We start from the raw sequence: 11,934 nt of genomic DNA, 5'->3' as shown, positions 1-11,934 counted from the left end.
TCAGCCACATGTGCTCTTCTTAAAAGGTGTTTTTATTTTGGCTGCGTGCATGCTCACATACCTGCATGTACTATCTACGTGGGATGCAGGAGTGAAGGACATTTTGTCTTTTGTGTTTCTGAAAGCTAATGTTATTTTACAATGCATGATTTTGACCTCTGAAGTATGCATCTCAGAAGCTTAGTTCTTGGGCATGATTGCTACAGTATCTGCATTGGTACTACTGACTCTGTGTCCCTGATCTACATTCATTCTAGACCTCTGGTCTCAGGACAAAACTAGACTTTGGTTCTTGTTCCAGGAGATCTGTGGTTTGATTAAAAAAAGAGAAACTGCTTTGGTCCTGTCACTGCCATTTTTTTATTCCAGGGTGCGCATGGTACTGAAACATCCGGCGTCTTCAGGCAACCCATTGACTTGAACAGAATCAACAAATCAATGATAAGAAAAGACTTGACGTGACTTGACAGAATCAACAAATCAGTGATAACAAAAGGCTTGACGTGACTTGACAGAATCAACAAATCAGTGATAACGAAAGACTTGACATGACTTGACAGAATCAACAAATCAGTGATAACGAAAGACTTGACGTGACTTGACAGAATCAACAAATCAGTGATAACGAAAGACTTGACGTGACTTGACAGAATCAACAAATCAGTGATAACAAAAGAATTGACGTGACTTGACAGAATCAACAAATCAGTGATAACGAAAGACTTGACGTGACTTGACAGAATCAACAAATCAGTGATAACAAAAGACTTGATGTGACTTGACAGAATCAACAAATCAGTGATACAAAAGACTTGACGTGACTTGACAGAATCAACAAATCAGTGATAACGAAAGACTTGACGTGACTTGACAGAATCAACAAATCAGTGATAACAAAAGACTTGACGTGACTTGACAGAATCAACAAATCAGTGATACAAAAGACTTGACGTGACTTGACAGAATCAACAAATCAGTGATAACGAAAGACTTGACGTGACTTGACAGAATCAACAAATCAGTGATAACAAAAGACTTGATGTGACTAGACAGAATCAACAAATCAGTGATAACGAAAGACTTGACGTGACTTGACAGAATCAACAAATCAGTGATAACGAAAGACTTGACGTGACTTGACAGAATCAACAAATCAGTGATAACGAAAGACTTGAGGTGACTTGACAGAATCAACAAATCAGTGATAACGAAAGACTTGACGTGACTTGACAGAATCAACAAATCAGTGATAAAAAAGACTTGACGTGACTTGACAGAATCAACAAATCAGTGATAACAAAAGACTTGACGTGACTTGACAGAATCAACAAATCAGTGATAACAAAAGACTTGACATGACTTGACATAATCAACAAATCAGTGACAATGAAAGACTTGGCGTGACTTGACAGAATCAACAAATCAGTGATAACGAAAGACTTGACGTGACTTGACAGAATCAACAAATCAGTGATAACAAAAGACTTGACGTGACTTGACAAAATCAACAAATCAGTGATAATGAAAGACTTGGCGTGACTTGACAGAATCAACAAATCAGTGATAACGAAAGACTTGACGTGACTTGACAGAATCAACAAATCAGTGATAACGAAAGACTTGACGTGACTTGACAGAATCAACAAATCAGTGATAACGAAAGACTTGACGTGACTTGACAAAATCAACAAATCAGTGATAACGAAAGACTTGACGTGACTTGACAGAATCAACAAATCAGTGATAACAAAAGACTTGACGTGACTTGACAGAATCAACAAATCAGTGATAACGAAAGACTTGACGTGACTTGACAAAATCAACAAATCAGTGATAACGAAAGACTTGACGTGACTTGACAGAATCAACAAATCAGTGATAACAAAAGACTTGACTTGAAAACAGGAGTTTTACTGGTGATTACTTTTCCTTGCATCTCTCATCCTTTGATACTTACTTTCAAATCCCAATCATGGCAGCTCATCCAAGGGTTTCATGGTTTCTGCCCAGGTGTATCATGGGAAATGTACAGATTTTCACTTCAGACTCAAGTCCTCTTGTGCTCATAAAGGCCCTGAGATCCCTCTAAGTGTAACTATACAGCGGGGTCTGGCTGTTCATCCCTACTTAGGTGAGTGGATCGGGCGTGCATCAACCAGGTTTCAGAGACAATATGGCAAATGGTAACTGTTCCGAAATATTAGGATATCGCTTCTTCAACCACAACAGGATATTGAGTGCTTTGGAATTGTTCTACTTCAACATTGGGTTGTTGAGTTGTAGCCTCAGCTAAACATCGGTTCAAGCTAAATTGTGGGCTTTGGTCTTCTTTTACGCCTTATATCTCCTGCCCATACAAGGGCGAACGTGCTTTCAGGGCCCCATAGCTTACCTCATTTTTGCTGTTTTCATGTCCGCTGCACAAGGCAGATTAAGACCAAGCTTTCCCTGTTCTTAATTCTGGTGCTGCCTCCTATTCACGCCTCTCTTGTAAATAGGGGACAGCGTCAAAGTCAATGGGGGTTGCAGTGAAATGCCCACCACAACACCCACTGCCCACAGCTTTCATGCTGAACATAGCGTGTAAGGGAGCCATATTTACAAGACAGAGTTAAGCCACATTAAGTGGCTTAATGCTGCCTTATAAATAAGGTGAAGCCCCTATCGCCACAGGAACGTCAAAATAAGTGATGTTCCTGTGGCGATAGGGGCTTGTAAATATGCCCAGAGTGTCAATTACATCTGTGAGCTTGCAAACTAAGAGGACCTGTGGTGCTGATCTTTGAAAGTGCTGGGGCGAATACTCGCCCTAAATTCCAAAAAGCGTATCAGTTGAGCCTCATGCCTTGCATCTTGTCTTTCCATCACTGCGGTGGAACTTCAGATCCACCGCGGTCATCTGCCTGCACAGGGCTCCTTTGCCTTTACCGCTGCGGTTCAGGTCATTCATAATGTCTCTATTCCAATTTTTACAGGGGAGCATGAAACTCTATGTTGAGCGATCTGCTAATTTTTGGGGGTTTCCTTAACCCCTTCGGGGCGGATGACGAGCTCAGCTCGTCATGGGCGTAACCTGCGCTACGCGGATGACGAGCTGAGCTCGTCACGTAACGCAGGTTTTTTTAAATCGCAGCGCACAGCGGGAAAACCACGAGCGCGCATGCGGTTAAAACGCACCTTTGTTTACAATACTTGCATAACCATTTGCACTCCTTGCATTGTGGGCTGATAATGCGGCTCTGCTCACCCCATAAGTGACACTTTGTTCCTACATTTTTACACACAGTCACCCTTGATTTCAGACTGTTAACGTGATACATTCTTTCTTGTCTACTATATGGTTTTATAGGTTAAATATACCCTGAGTTGAATGTAATATTGAAAGCTCTTAACCCCTTCAATGCTTCTGTTGGCCAATGGCCGTCACGCACACTACCTCCATAGTGCTGTGCACGTCCGTTGGCTGATGTGGCCCCGCCCACTGCACTATACCGCCGCACCGCAGCGGAATTGCCGTCACGGAAGCGGTTAACAAAGAATGAGGATACACAAAAGCTGTGGAGAGACCCACTGCTCAGCCCAGGTGACGTTCCACATTAATACTTAGATAGATATGAGGCCTGGGTGAGATATTGATTTCGCTGGCGTAATTTGTGTAATCTGGGGGATTTCATTTTACGCTGGTTCTGCAAAATTCCTAAAATGATGCCATTGTGCCACATGGAGCAAAAAATTGTCATTTGTGGCAGAAAGTTACTGCGAACGTGTCATTCTCAATCAAAACTCACAGCAAATGCATGTGAATAGAACTCGGCCGTCTGTTTTCCCTATGCTTTGATTTTTTTCAATATTTCTTACCCTGAAGTTCTTCTCTGCATCAAAAACTGACTCAAGGATGCATTTCACACTAAAATATACCTCTAAATGATGGATTTGCATTTTGCGTAATTGCACATACATTTTATGGAATTTTGATGCAATTTTGCATAATTAAGCAAAAGTACATTATGCACATCCCTAAAATGTGTATATTCAGAGTGCATTGCTTACGTTCACTCCATTCATCTTGTCCTTCACATCGTCCACCACTCGTAGGGTGATGGATGCCGGGCTGTAGCCTTCAGGCCCGCACGCGGTGACCAGGATGGCCGTGCTAGAATCATGGATCATTCCAGAATGTTTTGCAACAGTTAATGCCGTCTGAAGGTTGTCACCTGAGGGACATGAGGACAAGTTTTGTTTAGTATACCACATGCTATCACATAGACTTCAGCTGCAAGCATCAAAATGGTGTGTTGCAATGCGGCTCGTGTCACGCACAAGATCTATCACCAATACTAGGTGCACAGACTCACTTTGAAAATAATGTTTGCTCTAACTTACCATTTGTAAATGATATGTTTTGGAATCCAAAAATAGTGGATTGCATTAATCCCCCAACATCTACTTTGAGTCCTTGGTAGAAGACCGCCTTCTGTATTTCTTGCATAAGCATGAGGAATACGGCAAGGTTGTAAAGTTGAATTCTGAGGGGCAGATTTACAATAACTGGCGCATCCCTGCATATCAGCTTGCCATTTTGAAAATGAGTGTCTTTTGACATACCTTTCCTCTGTTGAGGCATTTCTGTGTAAAATGATCACAAGTTACTGATGAAACATGCTTCAGCAGTATTTGTGAGAAAAGGACACATCAATTTTCAGCATGGGCTAATACTTGCATGAGACAAACTACAATTTTATATAGATGAAACACAATCCAAACATTTCTAACACTATATCAAGGCCAATAATCAGATAGTATGTAAAACCTCTCTTGTATGAAAAATAATTTACATACCCCATGTGGGGAAGGAGGTCCCACTAACATCTGTGCAAACAGTTTTCATTTTCGGAGACTACTTCTTTGCATTTTAATTTGTGTTTTTGAAAGATGAGTATCATTCAGATGCAATGTAGTGTGCTTCCAAATAAAAGTACAGAAGAAAAAAAGATGGAAAAAGGAGGAAGAAATACATATCTAATTTTTTGTCCAATAGGGGACTCTAAATTCTCCTATCGTTTGTGTCACTTTTCCACTTATCTGTAACTAACAAATTTCAAAAGCCATCACTACTATGTGAGAACAAGATTACACATTTTATTTATTGTAATCGAGCAGAATTATTCTCCGCCAATTTCTTTCTTCCAAATAAAAGTGTCACCAAAAGATAAAGAAATTGTTTAGGAACATAATGGGGTCATGTTTGGCCCCGAGGCTTGCAAAGTTTGGATTACGGCTATGACTATATTCCTCGTACGAGAGCCAGACATTTACACTGTGATGTGAAAATATGTATCCACGAGCCCCACATCAGACTGGCAGGGCTGGACTAAAAAAAAAAACACTTTTAAAGTTTGCCACCTCCACTCAGAAAATTCAAGACAAACTGTAGAAAGGCACGTTATTGCTGTAGAATTACAGTGCCTTATGGAGAATAAAGATGGTGTTTGTACAAAGGAAGATAAGTGTTTTGCATGGGCAAGGGGAGGGCAAGACATCACAGTTTAAATCATCCAATTATATATGTGAATAATAACACATACAAAGGTGTGATACAGCCTTTATCCTTGCTCCCCATGCAGCAGGTAATGTATTGACAAGGAAAACCAGAGATACACAAACGCTGGTAAAACTTAGAAGAAGGAACGCCTTGGAAGTTTATTACAGTTTACAGTAGCAGTGTGGTGTCCAAACCCTTCGATATAAAAAGATGATTTGTGTGCAGATGCAAAAGATAACTAATTTAAGCATTTTGTTTCAATGTAAATCATGATTTGCTTCGGAAAGTAAATCCCAACATAACACTTTGCGCCAGGGTTGTGTCACTTATGTAAAACAAATCTATCATAAAGTGAAAATGCCCTCATTAGTTATAAATAAAGTTCATGCTCCCACTCATAGATTGTGATGAATTGTTCGTTTGTGTAACATGTCATATCGTCTGGAGTGTTTTGTATTCCCACACTTTGTTAAGTATTGAAATCAATACAAAAAGAATACATATTTGTGTTTGGTGATCCAATTCACATACTTTAAAAGTTGTTTATAGTAAATAAACATATTAAAGTCATTTTTAAAAAGAGAATCACATGCAAGAATAAACAATCTTGTATATATAAAACAAAAATATTTTATTTGACTTTTTGTTGATGATTTTCTCATCCGAGCTGCCTTAGTTATTGTAATGAGGTATACAAAACAGGATGGGTGGAAGGCTTGATTTAATCTCAGCCACTGGTAATCACTCTGGCCGTATCCCAATCCATCGTTATTTTGCTCACCACGCCACCTCAGTTTGGACGCAGCCACATGTAAACAGGCTTGACAATCCTCCAAAAGTAACAGTCCAGTCCAAAGTTCCGGGCTAGGTCCTTCCTGAACCAGAACACAAGCATCCCAGGACTGGTCTCATCCTTGTTATGGGGTCATTGTCTGGGTCTAGCTTGGTTCCTTGACTCAGGGTGCACAGGACCCACATCTTGCCAGCGATTGCCATTGTCTGAGATTCATTCAAGCATTCCACCCATCACCCTTTTGTTGTTTTAGTTACTGTAATGAGCACCGGCAACCCGGGGTATGTTTCGTGACAGGGTTGTCCATGTGGTGCCTAAATCAGGGCTCGCTTTCTTAAGTGGTTTATAAACTACCTAGGAGCAGACCCATGTAAATGCTTGGGCACAGAGAAGGCGCTATGCTATTGGTCCACCTGGCACCATTATTGTCCTGATGCTATAATTGAACCCATGTAATGGGTCTGTGCACAGACAAGGTGGTAATCCCACTACATACCTGTCACCATTACAGTTCGGATTCTTGATTTTAACCACTATAAAGAATGTCTAAAAAAGAGGCGGTAATCCTGCTGGCATACCTGTCACCATCACTGTCCTGATTCTGGCCTCCGAGAGCTCCTGCAGCACAGGTTTGGTCTCTGGTTTCAGCTGATTCTCCATCACCAAAAGCCCAAGAAACTCCAGGTCTGATTCCACTTCCTCCCTTGAGGGACAAGAAACAGAAAAGGGTCACTGTAGGAAACCAACATAGGACATGTCGAAGTGAGGGCGTGGGTGCAAGAAAGCGGGCTTATATATTCGCTTCTTGGAGGGTGGCCATGTCCAATGGGGTGATAGTGAAAGTTTGGGAGGAATTCTGAAACAGAGGACAAAAATAAAATACAGAGCTCCTCACCCTTATGTGCTAGACTACGATTGGATGAATGAACACGGTTCTCTTGGACCATCACGGCAATCTAATGATAACTGCTTTACGTCACACATCAAATGGTTATTCAACTTTTCTATCTCATGTAGCGGTTGGCAGAATTTGCGAAATTGACTTACGCAAATTATCGTGAAATTGCTCAAAATCTCCGCGAGCAGGCAGAACTTTCGCGATGATGCAGAGATTGCTTTTCACGCCCGTTTACGATGTGTTTTTGCGTGCTCGCGGGGAAATTTATCTCCAACTTGCCCATGCGGTCGCAAATGGGCGCGGCCATCTTGCTTGTGATGCTTACTTCCTGTTCCGGGTCGAATGACGTGTTCGCGATGGCAAACTCACGCGGGATAGTGCGACTGGCGACCAACAATCTAACATCTCATATAGCACACAAATGGATGGAAAAACTCTTCGGCGAACGCGGGGACCCGGTAAGTCGCTACTGCGCACAGGAGAATGCATTTATAAAGCGCAAAGAAGAAAATACTTCTGTTTCGTGGCAGATTGTGAAAGTTTTGACATTTTCGCGCTTTCTGAGGAACGCGAAAATGTCAAAATATCGCAAATTCCACTAGCGGAACGAAATTTACCGCCCAGGCCTAATCTCATGGTATGGAAGTCAAATTAAGCAATGGCGGTATCTTTCACATTGTTTTTTTAACATTTAGGCAATGTGTGTACTCGGGATGCGTTTTCTTGGTGCGCTCGCTCTGTTCGGGAGCACTCCCTGGTTAGTTCTCATGAGTTCTTGGGTAAATATCCCTCTGTGAGGGTAGAAGCCTCAGGTGAGACTTATTTACCTGATTGGCCTTGAGTATATAATCAGGGGATCACAGCAGGTGCAGATCTTTTCTTTGGAATCATCAGCATCCAGAAGGTGAATCTGCACCATTCTGGTGAGGAGCCACAGGGGCACCATGGCAAATGTCTTGCTATAAGTGAGACGACAAACAGGTAGTATGGACCCAGGGGAATTTTAAAGACCGAACTCCAATATGTTCCCTATAGACTTATAACAACATGTGTATTAGAGGGTCTACATCACAAACTACGCTCGGTGTACCACAGAGGAAAACCCTAAAATATCCTCAAACTAAATGTATCTAACAAGGGTCATCCCTATAGTGATCATTGAAGGATGCCCATCAGTCACCACACGGAACCGCCCTTCATCATCTGGGATTCCACCGAGACCACCTCAGGGATAGCCACTCAACTGTCACGGTCGGGGGTCCAGATGTGAAATAGGAGCTCCACCGCCGGTCAGTAAGATCTACCTGTGGTCTTGCTACTCATGTTCTGAGGATTATAATGTCAAAAAAAGGGGAGGGACTGATGTTGCAGTGCTCAAAAAGATGTAGGAAAACTTGAAAAAGTAAAATTGAAAAAAACAAGTGACAATAAAATAGGATGAAAGGGTTACTTATAACTTTATTCTGGTGTAGCCCTATCTCCTGATGTTAAAAAGTAGTCAGTGACAGTCACAGATTTGTAGACTGTCTGAGTGTTCTATCTGGTCGACATGTTTCAGCAATTTAGCGACTGATTTGTCATTGCTTTCTTCAGGACCATTTAACTGAGAGCTACTGCAAATAAGTGATGTGAGAAAACAATTAAGTGCTCAAATCAAAAGAATGATACAGAGATCACCTGATATCACTAGGTGTTCATTTGCCTCTTTTCAAGTTCATGCTTGTAAGAGGTATGGACCTCACCCCACCTGGCCACGGCTCAGGGAAAGGGGAAGCACCGCTCTATCCGTCGGTACTCCAGAACCGGCGTCCGAGCCGACGGATAGAGCGGTGCTTCCCCTTTCCCTGAGCCGTGGCCAGGTGGGGTGAGGTCCATACCTCTTACATCTTACTGACCGGCGGTGGAGCTCCTATTTCACATCTGGACCCCCGACCGTGACAGTTGAGTGGCTATCCCTGAGGTGGTCTCGGTGGAATACCAGATGATGAAGGGCGGTTCCGTGTGGTGACTGATGGGCATCCTTCTATGATCACTATAGGGATGACCCTTGTTGCTATAAGTCAGCCCTGACTTTTTTCACAGACATTACGTTGCATTCTGGTACTTGAAAATGTGCTGTTAACATTGTAACTATGGGCTCAGAACCCCAGCGGTACAGTCTAGTTGGGTAAAAAGTCAGCATTACCTGAAGGTATCACACATAACAATAAGACACCTTGCAGCTATGAATTTGTTAGTGTGTGAAAGATGTTGTGTCAAGTTTTCTCCACTGTCCCAAGTGCATGGTGTTGGCAGTCTTTTCACAGGTACCTGTCACTACACCTTGCATTCAATGTTTAATGCCTAGGGTGCTTGGCAGGTGCCCTGCTTTCAATACTGACTTTTTAGAAAAAGGGGCTGATGTATTAAAGTTTTTTACCCATTCTGTGTCTGTGGTCAGCCCACCATTTCACCAACCAGCGAAAGAATTAAACACTATCAAAAGATAAAACATTATTTTTATATTCCACGATTATCCACAGTGTATAAAATAATTAGATGAGACCTGAAACATGCTGCAACACCCTGGAACTTTAATCCAAGCACACCCAACTGGAGGAAATAAAAGGAAGAAAAAACCATATTACTAAAAGGCAAAACCCAGCCACAATAATTTTAACCCAGTCTTTTGTATAAGAAAGGTAAATTGTATTGGCCCCTTCCGAAAGAAATAAAAACAACTCATACTCTCTCACTTTCCTTTCTTTGAATGGCATTTTAATTTGTAGTTGCACTGGTGTTTAGCAGTGTTTATATGTTTACACCGATGAGAGCTGTTTCCCTTTTGCAGGGGTTCATCGTTGATGTCATTTGAGATGTTATCACTGATGTAATAAATGATGTCATAGAATGTCTCATGAGTAATGCAATATGTGAGGTCATAATCAGTGCATGGTGAGGGTGCAAGTTATAGAGAGGTATAAAGATATCTGACTGGTCACTCTTCTCGGCTGCAAGGAGGGGCCTTGGGCATGAACGCTGCAGGGAACCCGTTCACATTTGTAACGGAGTCCAGGAGGCCAGATTGTAAGACTATGGGGGAAGAGGCCTCGGCCTTGAGCTGCAGATGAGCCCTCACACAGGCAAAACAATCTAGTGCCTAGAGGAATCTCTCTCTTACAATTGCTAGCAGGATGCAAGCAGCTAGGAGAAAAGTGCACGCCAGACTTAAATGGTAAAACCAAAATAACATTACAGTTAAAGAATAGATCAGATAGTGTTCCAAAACCAATTTATTTTGGGACCAGACCACAAGTGCATGTGGGTAAAGTATTTCCCCCGCTTTCAAACAGAAGCCGTGGCCAGCCATTGCTTCTCTTGCCCGTTTACATGAGGGTAGGTCCTTCTGTGTCTTTTTCCTCAGATCGAAGTGAAGTGAGCAAAGAGAGAGAGTACCTGAACCAGTGCTTAATTTGTGCTGGTGCTTTCCGGTGCTCAGCACCAGCACTTCATTGCCAGCTCTGAGGCTTATGGCTGTCTGCCACAAGGTAGTGCTGTCTGCCAATTTAGGTGCAAGCACACAAACGGTTTATTATTTAAATTTAAATTTCCAATTAGTACTATTTGCCTCCAAAGCCATTCTTATAGCTTTGGGGGCCTGTAATAGTATGAATTGTCACACTTTGAAGAGTGTGATGGTTAGCAGTGTGTTGGTACTGTAATTGGCAGTGCTGCCAGGGGCAACGGATGATGCAATCTCTAGTGTCCTCCTGTCGAGGGCCCCGGCACTAAGTTGTTTACAAATTAAGCACTGCCCTGAACAGACCTTGGCCCCTCTCAGGCTTGTGGGTGAAATAAAGGGCAGGTCTTCCTGATCCTGAGGGAAGCTTGTCAGAGCCTGTGATTAAACCGGAAGTGTGCCTTACTCTCTCGCGCCTTCCCTAGGTGGGAAGGACTACTACCGGCAGCCATGCTGCCGACGCTAGTGACATCTTCTCCGTTCCAACTTCCCTTCAGAGTGATGTTTGCAGTTTTTTTAAGGTAACTCATTTGTGACTGCCAAAAATGCCCTGGGCAAAATAGTCATTTTACCCGTTCACCTTCAAAGTCCCAGAGTTGTTACATTGGGCTGAGCCTGGAAAACCAGCCTGTCTGGGCGCCAATTTCGCAACTGTCTGTCCAACCAACCAACAGGTTTGAGTCAAGGGAGTTAAATGCAGCAACGTTATGAAACACCTTAATAGTTTACGGTTAAATGATTCATAGCTCTGCAGACAGGAGTTAAGAGGAAGCCCCGCCCATGATGTTTACAGGGCATGTATGTAAATCCTTTGACGTGCGCTCAGCTCCCTCCACAGGGCTTTTAAAGGTCTTGCATGGCCTGCCTGGCTGCTGACTCCACCGGGCAGGTGGCCATCCGATGACCACTGAAGTTATCTGTGGACTCCTCTCCTCTCAGCAGGGGTCCTAAAGCAGTGGTTCTTGACCTGTGGACCGAAGACCCCCGCGGGTCCTCGAGGCCTACTCATGGGACACAGAGCAGCAGTTTTACACAATTAAATAAAATTTAAATGAATACATTAAAATTAATTATATACAAATAAAGAAGCACACCTGAAAACTATTTCTGTATTTGATTGTGAATTAAATAATACATTTAAATATTGGAGCATTTGTTTGTTGTATACTTGTCTCTAGATTGGTGCGCATTGTTTTGAAGTT

General features: G+C 42.4%; 1 protein-coding gene across 1 annotated transcript in view; it reads right to left on the bottom strand.

Annotated features, from left to right (window-relative positions):
* Positions 1 to 11,934, bottom strand: part of LOC144791062 (putative cation-transporting ATPase 13A4) — a 270,931-nt gene that overhangs the window by 46,495 nt on the left and 212,502 nt on the right. The window contains exons 18-19 of the mRNA XM_078665705.1: positions 6,914 to 7,038; positions 4,051 to 4,214 (exon numbers count right to left, since the gene is read on the bottom strand). Coding sequence (XP_078521831.1) covers positions 4,051 to 4,214; positions 6,914 to 7,038 — 289 coding nt within the window. The remainder of the gene's footprint in view (positions 1 to 4,050; positions 4,215 to 6,913; positions 7,039 to 11,934) is intronic.

This window comes from Lissotriton helveticus, chromosome 11 (genome assembly GCF_964261635.1).
Source record: "Lissotriton helveticus chromosome 11, aLisHel1.1, whole genome shotgun sequence".
NCBI lineage: Eukaryota > Metazoa > Chordata > Amphibia > Caudata > Salamandridae > Lissotriton > Lissotriton helveticus.
This window is presented reverse-complemented; position numbering and strand designations above follow the sequence as displayed.